The following is an 18,290-nucleotide window of genomic DNA, read 5'->3' on the forward strand; positions in this document are numbered from 1 at the left end:
GGTTCATACAGGCTTTCAAAATGTGAGAAAAAAGGAAAACATGAAATAAAAATGTTATTTTGTAAATATCTCTGTATTTGAGCGACTTTTACTTTTTAACATACTGTTTCCTTTCACTTGATGTGATTGATGTGATTACATGCCACAAGTAAAATGGTGTGGCTGATTAATATCCATAAGTAATTCCTAAGCAAGATTATTCAAGTTTTTTTATTACACAATTTGACTAATTAGCTTCCTAATTAAGGTTAAAGGTCACCAGGTGCAAAATAATCTTTTGACGCAAACATCTGTTCCGACAGTCAATCATAAGTATTCTTATACTTTAATCAGATCCTTCTGCAATTAGGAAGGTGATGGTCTAGTGGTTAAGGTGTTGGGCTTGAGACCAGAAGATCCTCGGTTCAAATCCCCGCCTGACTGGAAAATCACTAAGGGCCGTTGGGCAAAGTCCTTAATCCCCTATTGCTCCCGGTGTGTAGTGAGTGCCTTGTATGGCAGCACCCTGACATCGGGGTGAATGCGAGGCATAATTGTAAAGTGCTTTGAGCGTCTGATGCAGATGGAAAAGCGCTATATAAATGCAGTCGATTTACCTTTTACTGGAATCTGTCTGACTAATTGGGGCCACCCACTCCAGCCCACTGCCCCCCCCCACCTCAACCGTTCCTGCCCTGCCAAAGTCTACTTTACTTTGCCTTGTTTCACAGAGGTGGGAGTAAGCCACCGTCAAGTCATTTTCGAGTCATCAATCTGCAAGTCCCAAGTCAAGTCTCAAGTCAGCTGTCAAACACTTGGTGGTCATTATGACTTGAGACTTGGCTTGGGACTTGACGATTCCTGACTTGAGAGTGACTTGATGGTGACTTACTCCCACCTCTGCTGTTTTAACATGGTATTTCTGCAGCGTTGCACTTGCAGGTATCAGTGCACAACTGGCTCCCCCACTTCCGACAAGAGCAACTATGAGTAGTGAAACGTTTTGTTGTTGTTCCCGTTTTCAACCAAAGCTTCGTGCAAGACATTCTACCGAAGTTGGCGACCAACAACAAACTACCCCAGAAAAAGTGCTTTGCCTGCTTTTCCGCAAAAATCCTTCTTGAATTCACTTTTCCCAGAAATATAACCAATCTTAACAGACCTTTGAAGGATTTATTAAAATTTTTATGGGTTCTGTGTTTTTGGGGGGGTTACCTTGTATTTTTTGTTGAATATAAGACAGCAAGATGAGGTGCAGCCAAAATATTTGTTTTAGATGATTTACTTTGCTTTGTGTGCACGCAGATGGACAGAAGAGGAAAAAGTCATTGAGGAGGAAGCTGGACTCTTTAGGAAAGGAGAAGAGCAAAGACAAGGGTGAGTCATTTTTTGAATATTCCACAGGAATTTATTTTTCTTTTCCAGTCAATCGTGAGACAGAAGTCCACTCAGATATGCCCCACACCCTTGAGGTGACTGGCAAGGTTTTAAAAATGCCTTCTATTCAGTGGGTTTCGACTGTTTAGATTTCGCTTAAGTGGAGCGACTCCTTGTAAGGGGACGGGCTCTGACAAGCAGCTACTCTGCTCCACTAAGCAAGGCATATTTGGCACAAACAGAAAAGGATCTTTGTCATCTGACCTCTAATGGAACAGAAAGTGATTGTTTTAAAAAATAGCTTTGCCAGTCAAACCTGAAAAAAGACTGGGTGCTGATCTCCTGTCCCCTTTACACAGTAAATACCATGGTGTTACCGGTTCTCAATATACTAGGGTCATTTTCTTTAATGTGGACCAATTATACTCTATTCATGTTTGTTATCAATTGTTGTTTGGTTTTAGTTCATGTCTACTGGATTTGTCAGGATTAGTGACCAATTTTCACAATAAAAGCTTTGAGTGATTGATTTGAAGGAATATGGAATTAGAACCATCTTGAGAAACCTGTGAAGCAAGGCAGGGGTGTTGCTTTTATTTTTAAATCTAAGTAGGTTTACTCTATTAGCTGTCAGGGGTCACAAAAATAATTCATTTGAGCATCTGATTCTCCGCTCTGCCCAAGATCCTATGTATTGTCAGGGTCAGAAGAATGGAAATCAGTTGTGCTAGTTTGTCACTGTTCACAGACTATGGGCCCCCAGCCGATACGCCGAATTTTTAGATGACTTTGGTGCATTCATCTCTAACTTGTCAACTACTGTCGATAACATTTCAATTTTTGGTGACTTTAACATTCATTCAGAAGAAATGTTTCAAGAGCAGCTCCATCGGCTGGAAGACCTGGGAGCAACAAGGGACGGGCCCCAGCTATAGCAGCACTGATCTCCACAAGAGTGGAAGTCTTTTAAAAATTGTGTACAAACAACATCAAGGAGAAGAGGAGATAGAGGAAGGAGAGAGGGCAACATCCTGACTGGCAGCAACCACATGCAACATTTGTCAGAAACAGTGTGCACCTGTTCAGTCATCTGGGTCACAAGGAGATGACTGAACCATCTGGGAATTGACTAAAGGACCATCTGCCTCACCCCCTAGGGATTCATTCAGTCATTCATTTTCTGCACCTACTATGTCCAGTCATGGTCATGGGGAGCCGATCCCAGCCATCATAGGGTGAGAGGCAAGGTATATCCTGGACAGTCTGTCGTAGGGCACCACCAAGGGAATGCCATCTCTCTCTGTCTCTCTCTCTCTCTCTCTCTCTTTCTCTCTCTCTCTCTCTCTCTCTCTCTCTCTCTCTCTCTCTCTCTCTCTATATATATATATATATATACACATACACACCCCCAGTGTTTCCTGTGGGGATCCATGGGCTCTAGATACAGTAGTGTTTATAAAATAGGTAGCTGACATTTTTGTGGTAAGGTCTGGTGATAAATTAAGTAATGAGTCCAGGCCAGGTAATGAGTTTCCTCCACAGGGTGGCTGGGCACTCCCTTAGAGATAGGGTGAGGAGCTCGGTCACTCTGGAGGAGCTCGGAGTTGAGCCGCTGCTCCTCCATATCGAAAGGAGCCAGCTGAGGTGGCTTGGGCATCTTTTCCGGATGCCCCCTGGACGCCTTGTTGGAGAGGTGTTCCGGGCATGTCCCATCAGGAGGAGGCCCCGGGGAAGACCCAGGACACACTGGAGGGACTGCGTCTCTCGGCTGGCTTGGCAACGCCTCAGGGTTCCCCTGGAGGAGCTGGTGGAGGTGTGTGTAGATCGGGAGGTCTGGGCGGTTTTGCTTGAGCTGCTGCCTCCGCGACCCGACTCCGGATAAAGTGGAAGAAAATGGAAATGAGTCCAGGTGTGTGAGTCCAGAATGTTTTTAGAACCTTAGACCTCAACAATTTTTAGAAAAATAACTCAACCCTTTTATTTCCTGTTGGTTTAGGGAATAACCCCTGTTGTGTCTAATGATTTGTAGGGGTTAATGCTGGATTTTACGGTCGCACAAAGGGGTTTTTCCCATTCTAATTTAATTCCATCATTTGCACGGTTTATTTTTCTGTAAGTAATTCGACCTGGATCCGTGTTTTCGGCGAAGCTTATCATAGCAACAGCATCTTCATGCCAAACTGGAAATTCTGTGAGCAGACCCACAGATTTCTCCATCTCGTCAAGTACATTGAGTAATTCTGTATCAGAATCCACATCAATAATTTCATATGGCAGCTTAAATTCACCCATTTCAGCATCGTCGTCACTCTACGAGTTTCTCTTGCTGTCAGCTTACAGTGCCATTATTGACATCTGCGTAGCAACACACTCGGTCAGGGTGCGGAGTGATACATCAAATGTGAAACAGTCAAATATTTTGCCACCATCAACACGATATTTTATGGTCTGAAATCTCACACGATTAATCAATCAGATTTGCGGAACAAATGTAATTGGATTAGAATATGTATTATTGTATAATTGTTTAGGTTCTTGTTATCATGTTCACTATTATTATTTGATTTCAACTTCTGCTTTGTCATTTGATTTTGAAATGGACCACAATGGAAATAACTGTTTTCACTTTTTTGTTTCATCCATGTATTTTTAACATATTTACAATTGTATTATAAACATTAAACTTAAAATCACTCACCACACTCACACTTTTAATAGAAAGATGACTTACTGGCCGCTGCTAGAATGGCGTGAGTCTAGAAAGTAGTTAGCAATACGCGCACACAGCTGCTGTAAGCAGGTGGTTTTAATTTAACAAACAAAGACAGTGGCTGAAGACATTAAAACCACTAAACATTTCACTCATAGGACCAACATGAAACTTAAGTCACTCAAGGTAATAGCAACATGAGACTTATGTAAATTGACTAAACAATTGAGCTACAACAACACAACAAATAACACTCTTAATCAAACATAAACTACAATAACAGCATTTAAAACCTCAAAACCCCAAGCTTCCATGGTGCATTGCAGCACAGCATCCATTGTTTTTTGGTTAGCTAAAATTGCTAATTTCTCCATTTGTCTTATCAACTTTCCATTTTTGCAGCATTCATCCTTGATCCAAAATACATAAACATGCCAAATGGCAAATATCAGCCCTCCCCAGTTTTTGCGTGATCAAATATATTTGTTGAAAACTGGTTATACTCCTGCTAACAACCCTACAATCAGGCACACACCAAGCATAACCTCAATCACACATCTTAAGACAGTGTTGAAACCCTGCATGTGGTCACAAAGATTGATGATCTGGAACCACTGATGTTGGTTCAGAAAATCTGACATGACTTGATAAATGTGATCTGGGCCATGAATGCAAAGTGAAGCGCATTATGTTGGTAATGCAACAATGTTATACAATCCAGTCTGCAAAGTACACAAAGGTTGCATGAGCACTGGTAACCCCATGGGGTCGCCGAGTACATTTATTGTGTCACATTTCGTCATTGAGTTGTTCATGAACCACAACGCCTTACTCGTAGTTGTGGAATTGATCTTGCTCTTTTTTTTAACTTTCCTTCTTTCTACACTTGCACCCAGAGACAGCTGGGCTGTTATTTCTCAGCTGCTGGCTGATGGTTTGAGGTTTCTATACTGGAATATATAATGTGTATGACATCATTTCTCTCTGAAGTGAGCCCTGCATCTAATCTTCAGTTTTGTGTGTGTTAGCTCACATCTGTTTGTCTGTTTTTTTTTTTTATTTTGTTACGTTTCTCAACTATAAAATAAAATCTGTCCTGTTTCTCATTAGACAGATCATATTTACTGTCTTTGGTTGCTCCGTGTCACTGCTGCACTGTTTCTAAAAATGACTTTTGTGGAAAACCTGAGGTCATTTCTGGATGAGAATCATCAAAGTTGTGTTTTTTTTAGAGCACGCCAAGATTAGCTGTGTGTGGCAGCCAGATTTTCCAACTTTCTCTGATTACGTAGTGTTACTGTGAGATTAAACGACCTAACAAACACATGGTGTTGAAGGCACACTTGAATTGAAGTAATGAAGAGTTTGTTTTTTAAATATATTTTTTGATGTTCAGCTAAACTGACTTCCAAATACTCTACCGCAGCTTTACCATTACCTCTGCCCAACAATGGATGGTACTAGATAATTGTAGTATAGTGCAGTTTTGCATCTTTTAGACTGCACCAACTACAAATGTATTACAATGGTCTCTGTGTCAGGCAAGGTACTTGCAAGGGTCATTCTCAACATGATTCTGTCCGTTACTAAACCAGAGTGGTCTGATTTCATTCCCAAGAAGTCAACCATTGACTGGAACTGACCTCTTCCAGTACTCACTGAACACAAGCTTGACAATCCGCAGTGCTTATTTGGAAACTAGCTTGAGTTTTGCAAAGCATTTTGTACATTAGATCAGGCTGATCTATGGGATATTTTGAAAATTTGCAGGATCCACAATAACATGTTGACATCATAGCCTGCCTATAACCCAGGCAATGTGAGTACAGCACAGGCTTTGAAGTCTCCCCATTAAATTTTGGAGTTAGCCAACAATGAGTTCTTGCTGTATCCCTGTTCAGTGCTGGCATGGACTGGATATTGGTAAGGACATGGATTTTATTGTCTTGTATGCTTTTGTCTATGAGGCAGTGTTCACTGACTTGACTTTTAACAATTTTGCAATCTTTGTGGATCAGTGGATCCCTTAATGGCACTTGCAGTTGGAGTCCTGGTTGATGAAGATCCTGGCTTTGACTGACTTCTTGGTTTTTCAGCCATTGGATGTAGATCTGTCTTCACTTATTTTGGCAGTGACATTCATGTCTCTGGCTCCTCTGCCTTTGAGATTGATAGAGGTAAATGGAAATGGTAAATGTACTGCATTTATATAGCACTTCCATCTGCATCAGACATTCAAAGTGCTTTACACATCAATGCCTCACATTCATCCCGATGTCAGGCTGCTGCCATGCAAGGCACCCACTACACACCAGGAGCAACTAGGGGATTAAGGACCTTGCCCAAGGTCCCTTAGTGATTTTCCAGTCATGCTGGGATTTGAACCAAGGATCCTCTGGTCTCAAGCCCAACGCTTAACCACTAGACCATCACCTCCCCTCCCGTAGAGATGCCTATGAAGTGCTTATGTAGTCATGAGGTCGATAGATGGAGGTGTGTGGCAATGCCAGTTCTTTTTGAGCAAAACAAAGGTACAAGTACTTAGGGCCCTGATGCTTCCTCTATTACTATATGGTGTCAGATGTGGGTGCTGACCAATGACGTAAGTCCACAACTAATCATTGGTGCTAGGTCTTTTTGAGTGATTCATGGGACTCAGTTGATTTTGTGTCAAATGATATGTAGGGAGACTCACATGAGGGTATCACTTGCATTGTGAGGCAACAAGAGGGGAGGGCATGGCAAAGCATATAAATTGTACCTACGCATTCTGGCAGAAAAGCCTGCCAAAACATTTTGTGTTGCGTTTACTTTTTGCAAGGTCTATTCTGTTATGAGTGCAGAGAAAATTGTCAAAATTGTCTTTGAGAATACTTTATCATTTTACAGAATGAGAGCATCTGAAAAGCTAATATATGTACCCATCCAATTTGTACATTCTTTATTTGCTAGGCGGCACTCACAGAATTGCATTTACTTGGACATAACTGCAAATTCATCAGTCCATATTTAATAAATGAAATATTTCTGTGGATTACTCACCCGATTGTATCCGGTTGCTGGACAAAACTGGGAGAATCCACTGACTTAGACGGATTTCAATAAAATGATGAAAATTTGCTCTGAAAATTCATAGATGAAATGGAAATGCTGCCGTGGCTTCAGTGATAATAGCATTGTTTCTTCTTGCAATTGCTGTTGTTTTGTTTTCATTCATATCTTGTAGCTCCTTTCTCCCCTTATTCTCTCCATTTTAGTCTTTGTTTTCATCTGTGGCTTAATTGTTCTTGCAGAATGCTTACCCCAGGCCTTCAGTATATCCCTGTCCCAAGTCATCGCCAATGACCGAACGCATCGGCAGCGTCAGGACAGCTTTCGTCAAGACAATCCACACCGGGACGAGCACAAGGACCCGTCTGACCTTGTCTCTTCCATTTTACAGGTCTGTGGATTTAATCTTCTCTGTCTAAGCTTTGATTAGCATAGTGCACTTTACTCCATTACTTTCAGTCACACTATTTAAAAATTAAATATATATAAAATATAAAATTAAATAAATTGAATATAGGGGAAAAATAAAGTTATTACCAGGAAAAAACAAATTGTGGCAGTCAGTAAAAGTTACTTTTTTAGACCAAGCAGAGGGAAAAAAAAATATGGAATCACTCAACTCTGAGGAAAAAATTATGGAATCATGGAAAACAAAAGAAAGCTCCAACACATCACTAGTATTTTATTGCACCACCTCTGGCTTTTATAACAGCTTGCAGTCTCTGAGGCATGGACTTAATGAGTGACAAACGGTACTCTTCATCAATCTGGCTCCAACTTTCTCTGATTGCTGTTGCCAGATCAGCTTTGCAGGTTGGGGCCTTGTCATGGACCATTTTCTTCAACTTCCACCAAAGATTTTCAATTGCATTAAGATCCGGACTATTTGCAGGCCATGACATTGACCCTATGTGTCTTTTTGCAAGGAATGTTTTCACAGTTTTTGCTCTATGGCAAGATGCATATCATCTTGAAAAATGATTTCATCATCCCCAAACATCCTTTCAATTGATGGGATAAGAAAAGTGTCCAAAATATCAACGTAAACTTGTGCATTTATTGATGATGTAATGACAGCCATCTCCCCAGTGCCTTTACCTAACATGCAGCCCCATATCATCAATGCCTGTGGAAATTTACATGTTCTCTTCAGGCAGTCATCTTTATAAATCTCATTGGAACGGCACCAAACAAAAGTTCCAGCATCATCACCTTGCCCAATGCAGATTCGAGATTCATCACTGAATATGACTTTCATCCAGTCATCCACAGTCCACGATTGCTTTTCCTTAGCTCATTGTAACCTTGTTTTTTTCTGTTTAGGTGTTAATGATGGCTTTTGTTTAGCTTTTCTGTATGTAAATCCCATTTCCTTTAGGCAGTTTCTTACAGTTCGGTCACAGACGTTGACTCCAGTTTCCTCCCATTCGTTCCTCATTTGTTTTGTTGTGCATTTTCGATTTTTGAGACATATTGCTTTAAGTTTTCTGTCTTGACGCTTTCATGTCTTCCTTGGTCTACCAGTATGTTTGCCTTTAACAACCTTCCCATGTTGTTTGTATTTGGTCCAGTGTTTAGACACAGCTGACTGTGAACAACCAACATCTTTTGCAACATTGCGTGATGATTTATCCTCTTTTAAGAGTTTGATAATCCTCTCCTTTGTTTCAATTGACATCTCTCGTGTTGGAGCCATGATTCATGTCAGTCCACTTGCTGCAACAGCTCTCCAAGGTGTGATCACTCCTTTTTAGATGCAGACTAACAAGCAGATCTGATTTGATGCAGGTGTTAGTTTTGGGGATGAAAATTTACAGGGTGATTCCATAATTTATTCCTCAGAATTGAGTGAGTCCATATTTTTTTCCCTCTGCTTGGTCTAAAAAAGTAATCGTTACTGACTGCCACAATTTTTTTTCATGATTTCTTATAGTGTTTCTTAAAGCCAGAAAGTTGCCATTTGAAATGACTTTAGTTTTGTGTCATGTCTGTGATCTGCTTTTTTTTTCTATAAAATTAAACAACTGAATGAACATCCTCCGATGCCGGTGATTCCATAATTATTGCCAGGGGTTGTATATTGTACCTGCATTAATGGTCAGTGTCCACCAGATGGCAATATTGCTCCATTTCAAGAACCTTAGGAAACTGCAAATGATCATCAATCTGCAATTTATATTAGTAGACGGGTCAATGATATGAACTGTTTGTTGTCATACTTTTGACCGATCCTGGTGATCCTCTGACTCAGACTCAGATGACCACAGCTTGCATTGTGAGGGAACATCAGTTACGACATTATGGCAAAGTGAAGCATTTCTGTGGGGGTAATCAAGCTGTGTTGAAGACCACAGTGACTTGAGATGGTTAAGGGGGTGCCCACTAATCACTTGCATGTGGTAGATAGGTGGGATGGGCCAGTTGTCTTTCTGGGTGACTAGTATCCAGAACCTAAGGTGGTTCCGTAGTATGGTAAATACAGCAACGCAAGGCACCACCTAACCTGATCTGGGCAACTATTGATTATCATTTACCAGGACAGCCAAATCTAACAATTCCATCATGTTTTCTAGTTTGCCACCAAGAGGCCGTCCAACAAGGAGCTGTCCAGCAGTAACTCCTCTCTGAGTTCAACATCAGAAACAGCCAATGAGTCGACATCACCCAACACACCTGAGGCTGCACCACGAGCGCGCAGGAGGGTGAGACAGCACTCATTCCCTTTAACATTTACGTAGAAGTACACACACACTACAGGGATTAACAACTGACTTTTGAAACACACAACTGGTGTCAAGGGTGGAATGTCAGTGGACTCTATAACCGACCTTGATGACAACCAGTCCCGCCTGCTGGAGGCACTGCAGCTCTCTCTGCCTGCTGAAACACCGAATAAAAAGGAGAAGCATCGGGACAAAAGGCTAAGCCTCAATCCCATCTACCGTCAGGTGCCGCGGGTCGTGGACAGTTGCTGTCAGCACCTTGAAAAATATGGTGAGATGACAGTTTGCATCTCCAATCCCTGATATGTTCTACTACAGCAACAGCTGCTGTACAGCTACTGAGAGGTTTTGGTTTCTTCTTCATTCAGGTTTGCAGACGGTGGGGATCTTCAGGGTGGGAAGCTCTAAAAAGAGAGTGCGACAGGTGAGTTTTTTCCAGTTTAAAAATCCTTCAGTTATCTCATGGAGCTTATGTGGTTATGAGGTGGTCTGCGATAATTTCTAATAATAATATAATTTATTAATTTATATAGCGCCAAATCACGACTAATTGCCTCAAGGTGCTTCACAAACATAATTTAAAAGCTGAATAAAATGAAATAAGATTAAAACACAATAAAAAAAATTTAGCCATAAAAAGGTAAAATAAATAAAATAAATAAAAGGAATAAAAAAAGGCACATAGGACTCAACCAGGCCAGCCAGATAGGGGGGGCGCCAGTCCGTGAACAATTTTATAGGCCAATAGCAATACTTTAAAATCCAATCTCAAAGAGACCGGAAGCCAGTGAAGGGATGCCAGAACCGGCGTAATATGGTCAAACCCTCTGCTTCGTGTCAGAAGTCTGGCAGCAGCATTTTGAACCAGTTGAAGACCCCTGATGCTGGACTGTGGTAAACCAGAAAACAAAGCATTACAGTAGTCCAATCTAGAAGAAACAAAAGCATGAATCAGAGTCTCAGCATCAGCCATAGACAAGATGGGATGAATCTTTACTACAGTAGTGTTCAGAATAATAGTAGTGCTAAGTGACTAAAAAGATTAATCCAGGTTTTGAGTATATTTCTTATTGTTACATGTGAAACAAGGTACCAGTAGATTCAGTAGATTCTCACAAATCCAAAAAGACCAAGCATTCATGATATGCACACTCTTAAGGCTATGAAATTGGGCTATTAGTAAAAGAAGTAGAAAAGGTGGTGTTCACAATAATAGTAGCATCTGCTGTTGATGCTACAAACTCAAAACATTATGTTCAAACTGCTTTTTTAGCAATCCTGTGACTCACTAAACTAGTATTTAGTTGCATAACCACAGTTTTTCATGATTTCTTCACATCTGCGAGGCATTAATTTTGTTGGTTTGGAACCAAGATTTTGCTCGTTTACTAGTGTGCTTGGGGTCATTGTCTTGTTGAAACACCCATTTCAAAGGCATGTCCTCTTCAGCATAAGGCAACATGAGCTCTTCAAGTATTTTGACATATCCAAACTGATTCATGATACCTGGTATGCGATGTATAGGCCCAACACCATAGTAGGAGAAACATGCCCATATCATGATGGCTGCACCACCATGCTTCACTGTCTTCACTGTGAACTGTGACTTGAATTCAGAGTTTGAGGGTCATCTCACAAACCGTCTGTGGCCCTTGGACCCAAAAAGAACAATTTTACTCTCATCAGTCCACAAAATATTCCTTCATTTCTCTTTAGGCCAGTTGATGTGTTCTTTGGCAAATTGTAACCTCTTCTGCACATGTCTTTTATTTAACAGAGGGACTTTGCGGGGGATTCTTGCAAATAAATTAGCTTCACACAGGCGTCTTCTAACTGTCACAGCACTTACAGGTAACTCCAGACTGTCTTTGATCATCCTGGAGTTGATCAATGGGTGAGCCTTTCCCATTCTGGTTATTCTTCTGTCCATGTTGATGGTTGTTTTCTGTTTTCTTCCACGCGTCTCTGTTTTTTTGTCCATTTTGAGGCATTGGAGATCATTGTAGATGAACAGCCTATAATTTTTTGCACCTGCGTTTAAGTTTTCCCCTCTCCAATCAACTTTTTAATCAAACTATGTTGTTCTTCTGAACAATGTCATGAACGTCCCATTTTCCTCAGGCTTTCAAAGAGAAAAGCATGTTCAACAGGTGCTGGCTTCATCCTTAAATAGGGGACACCTGATTCACACCTGTTTGATCCACAAAATTGATGAATTCACTGACTGAATGCCACACTACTATTATTGTGAACACCCCCTTTTTACTTTTTTTTTTTACTAATAGCCAAATTTCATAGCCTTAAGAGTGTGCATATCATGAATGCTTGGTCTTGTTGGATTTGTGAGAATCTACTGAATCTACTGGTACCTTGTTTCCCATGTAACAACAAGAAATATACTCAAAACCTGCATTAATCTTTTTAGTCACATTGCACTACTATTATTCTGAACACTACTGTATATTTCTTAGGTGGAAGAAAGCAGTCCTCGTAATATCCCTCATGTGGAGGTCAAAAGACAACGTAGGGTCAAAAATTACCCCAAGGCTCTTCACTTTGTCAGTATGATGTATTACACATGAACCTAGGTTAAGCGCTAGCTGATCAAATCAATGCAGATGTCTTGCCGGACCAAGAACCATCATTTCAGTCTTATCAGAGTTCAAAAGCACAAAGTTGCTAGACATCCAACTTCTCACTGCTGCGATACAGTCCTGTAAAGATTTTATGTGGACAGGATTTCCAGCAGCTATCGGCATATACAACTGTCATCAGCATAGCAAATGAAAAGCAACCCCAAAACGCTGCAAAATGTTCCCAAGGGGTGCCATATACAGGGAAAAAAGCAGGGGACCTGCGATGCCATTATCTTTGCATAAGAATGATTGTCAAAGCCTTTAGGGTCCCGTCCCGGTGCTCCCGGCCTTACGTACACACTGCAAGCTGCACTGTGCGGCATGAAAATTTCCAAAATTTTCTGTATATTTGTATTTTCACCTATATCAATAGCATGGCCCAAGCAGTGGGTCTTCCTTTTGAGTCTGGTCTGCTTGAGGTTTTTTTTCCTCAAATCATCAGAGGGAGTTTTTCCTTACCACTGTTGGCTGTATGTTTGATCTGGGGCTTGGTAAGGTTAGACTTTACTTGTGTGAAGCGCCTTGAGGCAGCTTTGTTGTGATTGGCACTATATAAATTAAATAAATTGAACTGAATGAATTTAACTTACATAAAATGGACCCTGGTTCAGTTTTTCCCTCGAGACAATCCTTTTGAGCAGGTGTGAACACGATAATCATATTTGGGTTCAGACCAAAGCAAGCGTACCATGACCCTTGAGAGGAGGGTCCCAAAATGAGGTAAATAGACTGCACTTATATTGCACTTTTGGGGACAAAATGTTTTACAGTGATGCCTCACATTCATCCTTTGAGACATACACTCACACACTAAGGTCAGGGTGCTGCCATGGCAATGCCAGGGCACTGCACACTGGGCCAACTTTGGGATTAAGGACCTTGTCCAAGGGCTCTGAGTAAAGCAATGTATAAAGTGAACTACTTCAGAGAACTGTTGAAGTTTTCCCCCATCTGTAGTAAAATATTGCTGAGTGTAAGCATATGTTGTTAGGGGTAGGACTAGGCTTAGTGACACCCTGCACATCATATAGTGATATAGTGGAGGTACCCTCCACATCACAGATTGACATTTGGTCAAAATGAGACATTTGTTTCAAAATGTCTCACACCCTTTGCTTTTTTTTAGCCCCATAAATCCACCTTGTTGATGTGCTGATTCCAATGCTGTGCTTAGCTTTCTTTCCCCCCCCCTTTTTTTTTTTTTTAGAAAAAGTAGTACATTTAATTTACTAGTTGCTAATTTTTACTAGTTTACTAATTGCTAGTACAATTAATTTACTCTGGCTTGACCTCCTGCTCCTCCATCTCACATTAATGAACATTACAACACATTATTTTCAGCTTTACAAATGTTTTTCACTGTTAAATTTCTTCAAGTACTGTTCTGCTTTTGTTTTTACTTTTTAATAAAGTTTTATTGGTCTGCTCATGGCTTTCAAAGTTAGCTGAAAAGCTAATCTGCTAAAGAAAATGTTAGCTTCTCTAATTAGCTGTTGGCTAATTAGCTGAACATTGCCCAATCACTGGGTATATTACTTAAGGAAAACAATATGTTTTTTGGTGAAAGGCATCTCCCTGGGGATTTGGTTTAGTCAAAACCCCTTTGTGAAATGATTTTTATTTAGACAGTGAATATTTTGCCGGATCCGGCAAACTTACAGCTAGCGATATTTTGCCGGATCTCCTATCTGATTGGGCAATTCAAATGACGTCGTGGGTACCAGAACCTGTGATGAAATCAGCTCAGGCAAAGTTGAACTGGACAATATTTCGCTGTACGTGACTTGCACTGTTTTGCTGGCCGTCTACATTTATTCATGACGGAAAGGCCGTGGTCGGGCAGGAACTTAAAGGTGATCAGAGTTTAAGCTCTCTGGCTTGTGCTGTTTTGCAATTTATTCACGACGGAACGGCCGCGGGTGGGTGGGAACTTAAAGGCGATCGGAGTTTAAGATCTCCGGCTTCCACTGTTTTGCAATTTATTCACGACAGAACGACTGCAGTCAGGCGGGAACTTAAAGGAGATCGGAGTTTAAGAGTTTGGTCTGATTTGCAGTGTTTTGCCAGCAGTCTAAATTTATTCATGACGGAACGGCCTTGGTCGGGCAGGAACTTAAAGGCGATTGGCGTTTAAGATCTGATAGTAGCTGATATTGGTGATTTTCATTATCGAAAACTAGCATGTTTTACCATTCACTATTTTTCAGGGGTAGACTGATCAAAGGTTTTGCAGACATGACACTGACAGAGAAAAAACAGGATAAACACACGTGCTGACGTGGACTTCTTTATTTTCGTTTTTATTCTGTCTTGAATTTGCAGGTTTTGGAAATCACAAATCTAGAGATTATTACAAATCTAAGAGATTATTTCTGTTTACCATGGCATTTTGAATGTTTTATCATGTCAGCTACACAAAATGAGGCCACTTATACCTGTGTCTATGTGTTGTCCAAAATCCATTTTTGCGTGCAGAGGAGAATGATTGTAAATCCACCCATTCTTCTTCCTCTTTTGTCCTTCAGCTGCGTGAAGAGTTCGATCGTGGGGTCGACGTCCAACTGGATGAGGAGCACAGTGTCCATGACGTGGCTGCTCTCCTGAAGGAGTTCCTCAGGGACATGCCCGACCCGCTCCTCACTAAAGAGCTCTACACCGCTTTCATCAACACAACATGTACGCTTCCTCATCACGGCACATAAACACACGTCCACCATGGAAAATTAAGAAAAAAAAATCCTTTTTGTTGTTTTCCAGCACTGGATACAGATGACCAGCAGAGTGCGACTCAGCTGTTGGTGTACTTGCTCCCAGCATGCAACAGTGACACGCTCCACCGCCTCTTGGAGTTCTTATCCACTGTGGCGGCTCACGCTCACGACCGACAGGATAAAGATGGCCAGGAGGTCAGCATTGGTTTCAAAGTAAAGTTTTTTGCAAAATTTGAAAAAACATATTTTTATATTTTTAAAAATAATTCTGTTGAATAGTTTTTTTTAATGACTCATATAATAAGTGATATAATATAGAGAACAATTTATCCAATCATCAAGGAGTGCTCAGTCAGTATGGGGTTTTTCAATGGACATTGCCACTGCCGTTTTTCGAGAAGAGGTGGCTCATGGCATGTGATACAGTACAGAAGTTTAATAATAAGCCCAGGAATTGACTTCAAAGCTATTAATTTCAACCTTTCGTTTTTCTCTGGGGAAATGTTGCATCCAGCATTGGCACTTTCCCAATGTTTCAAAGCACCAATTTATCCAGTTTTAAGGCACTCATTTGCCTGTAACATGACACAAGGGGGAAGCCTGGTATCGTTTCACAGATGCCACATGGATGGTTTTAATTGGCCTCATGCCAAGTCAAAGCCCACTATGTAATGGGGTTATTCCACAGAGTGCCATTCCTTCCTGTTTCATCATTTTGAAGCGTCACTGTAATTTACATTAATGTGATTACATTCATGAACAGTGTGATCAGGGATTGTATACAGGTATGGTCCTTATCGACCTACAAAAGGCATTCAATACAGTTTTGTTACAGAAAGTAGAAGCTCTTGGTATGTATGAAATGTCTGTTAAATGGTTTATGTCTTATTTAACTGATCAATGTCAGGTTTTTGATATTTGTGGTAGGGGAAACCAGGACACAGTGAATCACTGGGCACAGTGAATCAGTAGCTATATCTGCAAAACTACATATATATTTGCAGCAGTTATGCCATATTTTTATGTATAAAGACATCCCCCTTATAAATTAGTGTTTTGTTTTTGGATACATTAAGGGTAAAACTAAGTGGAAAGTGAAGTCAGTTCTTCCTATCAAAAGTAAATTTTGTGTCTTTGTATTTATTTCTCACAACAGAGGAAAAGTATGGCCCAAAAAAATTGTTATTAGTTAGAAGACTACCCTGTCCAACTGATGAGCATGTGTTATGTCTTCTCCAGACTATCAGTTATTTGATAACATGACTCACGTGTGTCACATGCACCCAGGGCACAGTGAATCGGGGCACAAGGAAACAGTCTAGAAAGTGATTTACTAAGCCCCAATATCAAGTGGATGACAAATATTTTTTGTTGAAGCTAATACATTTATTTTTCCATGAATTATTTCTATGATTTGTGTATATAAAAACTGTTTCAAGTTTGAACAGAAATTATGACAGTTGTATTTATAATAGTTTCTAAAGGACTTACATCACTATATAAGACACTCACACATTACATAGATGGTTTGCTGGATTATAGTTTGTATATGCATCAGCATATAATTAATAATTTTGAAGAAATCTTTATAATCGTGTGTTTTTTCGTTTGTATTCTAAGTTGATTCACTGTGCCCCGGACACTGATTCACTGTGCCCCGTGAATTAATGTCCGGGGCACAGTGAATCAAAAATTTTGAAATCGATTTTAAACACCTGTAAATTACACATGGGAGACATAAATAACACAGCCTTATAAACAATAACTTGCTGTATTAACTCCACAATAGAATAACCTAAACCTATGCATAATGTGTTTATGCTCCCACAAAACAACATTTCTGATCCACTGTGCCCCAGCTTCCCCTACCATTTTGAATGAGAAGTGTATTACATATGGTGTGCCGCAGGGCTCCATTTTGGGTCCGCTTCTGTTTCTGGTGTATGTCAGTGACATAGCTGGGGTTGTTAGTTGTAAACGAATGCTCTATGTGGATGATTTGGCACTGCTGATGTCCGGAAAACATTTACAGCAGGTAGAGGCGACCCTATCTATGGAACTCAAAGCTGTCCACAAATGGTTGGTGGACAACAAACTTTCATTTCATTTTGATAAAACAGAAAGTATTCTGTTTGGGACAAACAGGAAATTAAACTGACTATTGGCAGCAAGGTGGCTTAGTGGTTAACATTGTTGCCTCACAGCAGGAAGGTCCTGATCCTGGTCCTAGTTCTTTCTGTGTGGAGTTTGCCTGTTTTCCTCTTGTTTGTGTACATTATCTGTAGGAGATCTGGTTTCCTCCCACTTCAAATGATATGCAGGTTACGTGAATTGGAAACTATTATGACCATGATTGTGTCTGTCCAGGGTGCATCCTACCTCTGAGCCAATGACCGCTGGGATAGGCTACAGCTGACCAATGACATTTAATTGGAATGAACAGATATACAACCCCTGGCAAAAATTATGGAATCACCGGCCTCTGAGGATGTTCATTCAGTTGTTTAATTTTGTAGAAAAAAAGCAGATCACAGACATGACACAAAACTAAAGTCATTTCAAATGGCAACTTTCTGGCTTTAAGAAACACTATAAGAAATCAGGAAAAAAAAAATTGTGGCAGTCAGTAACGGTTACTTTTTTAGACCAAGCAGAGGGAAAAAAAATATGGAATCACTCAATTCTGAGGAAAAAATTATGGAATCATGAAAAACAAAAGAACGCTCCAACACTTCACTAGTATTTTGTTGCACCACCTCTGGCTTTTATAACAGCTTGCAGTCTCTGAGGCATGGACTTAATGAGTGACAAACAGTACTCTTCATCAATCTGGCTCCAACTTTCTCTGATTGCTGTTGCCAGATCAGCTTTGCAGGTTGGAGCCTTGTCATGGACCATTTTCTTCAACTTCCACCAAAGATTTTCAATTGCATTAAGATCCAGACTATTTGCAGGCCATGACATTGACCCTATGTGTCTTTTTGCAAGGAATGTTTTCACAGTTTTTGCTCTATGGCAAGATGCATTATCATCGTGAAAAATGATTTCATCATCCCCAAACATCCTTTCAATTGATGGGATAAGAAAAGTGTACAAAATATCA

General features: G+C 40.4%; 1 protein-coding gene across 3 annotated transcripts in view; it reads left to right on the top strand.

The window, feature by feature from the left end:
* The window catches only part of LOC117514960 (rho GTPase-activating protein 6), a 242,967-nt gene that overhangs the window by 198,411 nt on the left and 26,266 nt on the right, over positions 1 to 18,290 (top strand). For all 3 annotated transcript variants that reach the window (XM_034175532.1, XM_034175526.1, XM_034175539.1), the window contains exons 3-9: positions 1,285 to 1,356; positions 7,360 to 7,508; positions 9,691 to 9,819; positions 9,916 to 10,111; positions 10,209 to 10,264; positions 15,002 to 15,152; positions 15,234 to 15,382. In XM_034175532.1, coding sequence (XP_034031423.1) covers positions 1,285 to 1,356; positions 7,360 to 7,508; positions 9,691 to 9,819; positions 9,916 to 10,111; positions 10,209 to 10,264; positions 15,002 to 15,152; positions 15,234 to 15,382 — 902 coding nt within the window. The remainder of the gene's footprint in view (positions 1 to 1,284; positions 1,357 to 7,359; positions 7,509 to 9,690; positions 9,820 to 9,915; positions 10,112 to 10,208; positions 10,265 to 15,001; positions 15,153 to 15,233; positions 15,383 to 18,290) is intronic.

This window comes from Thalassophryne amazonica, chromosome 1 (assembly GCF_902500255.1).
Source record: "Thalassophryne amazonica chromosome 1, fThaAma1.1, whole genome shotgun sequence".
NCBI lineage: Eukaryota > Metazoa > Chordata > Actinopteri > Batrachoidiformes > Batrachoididae > Thalassophryne > Thalassophryne amazonica.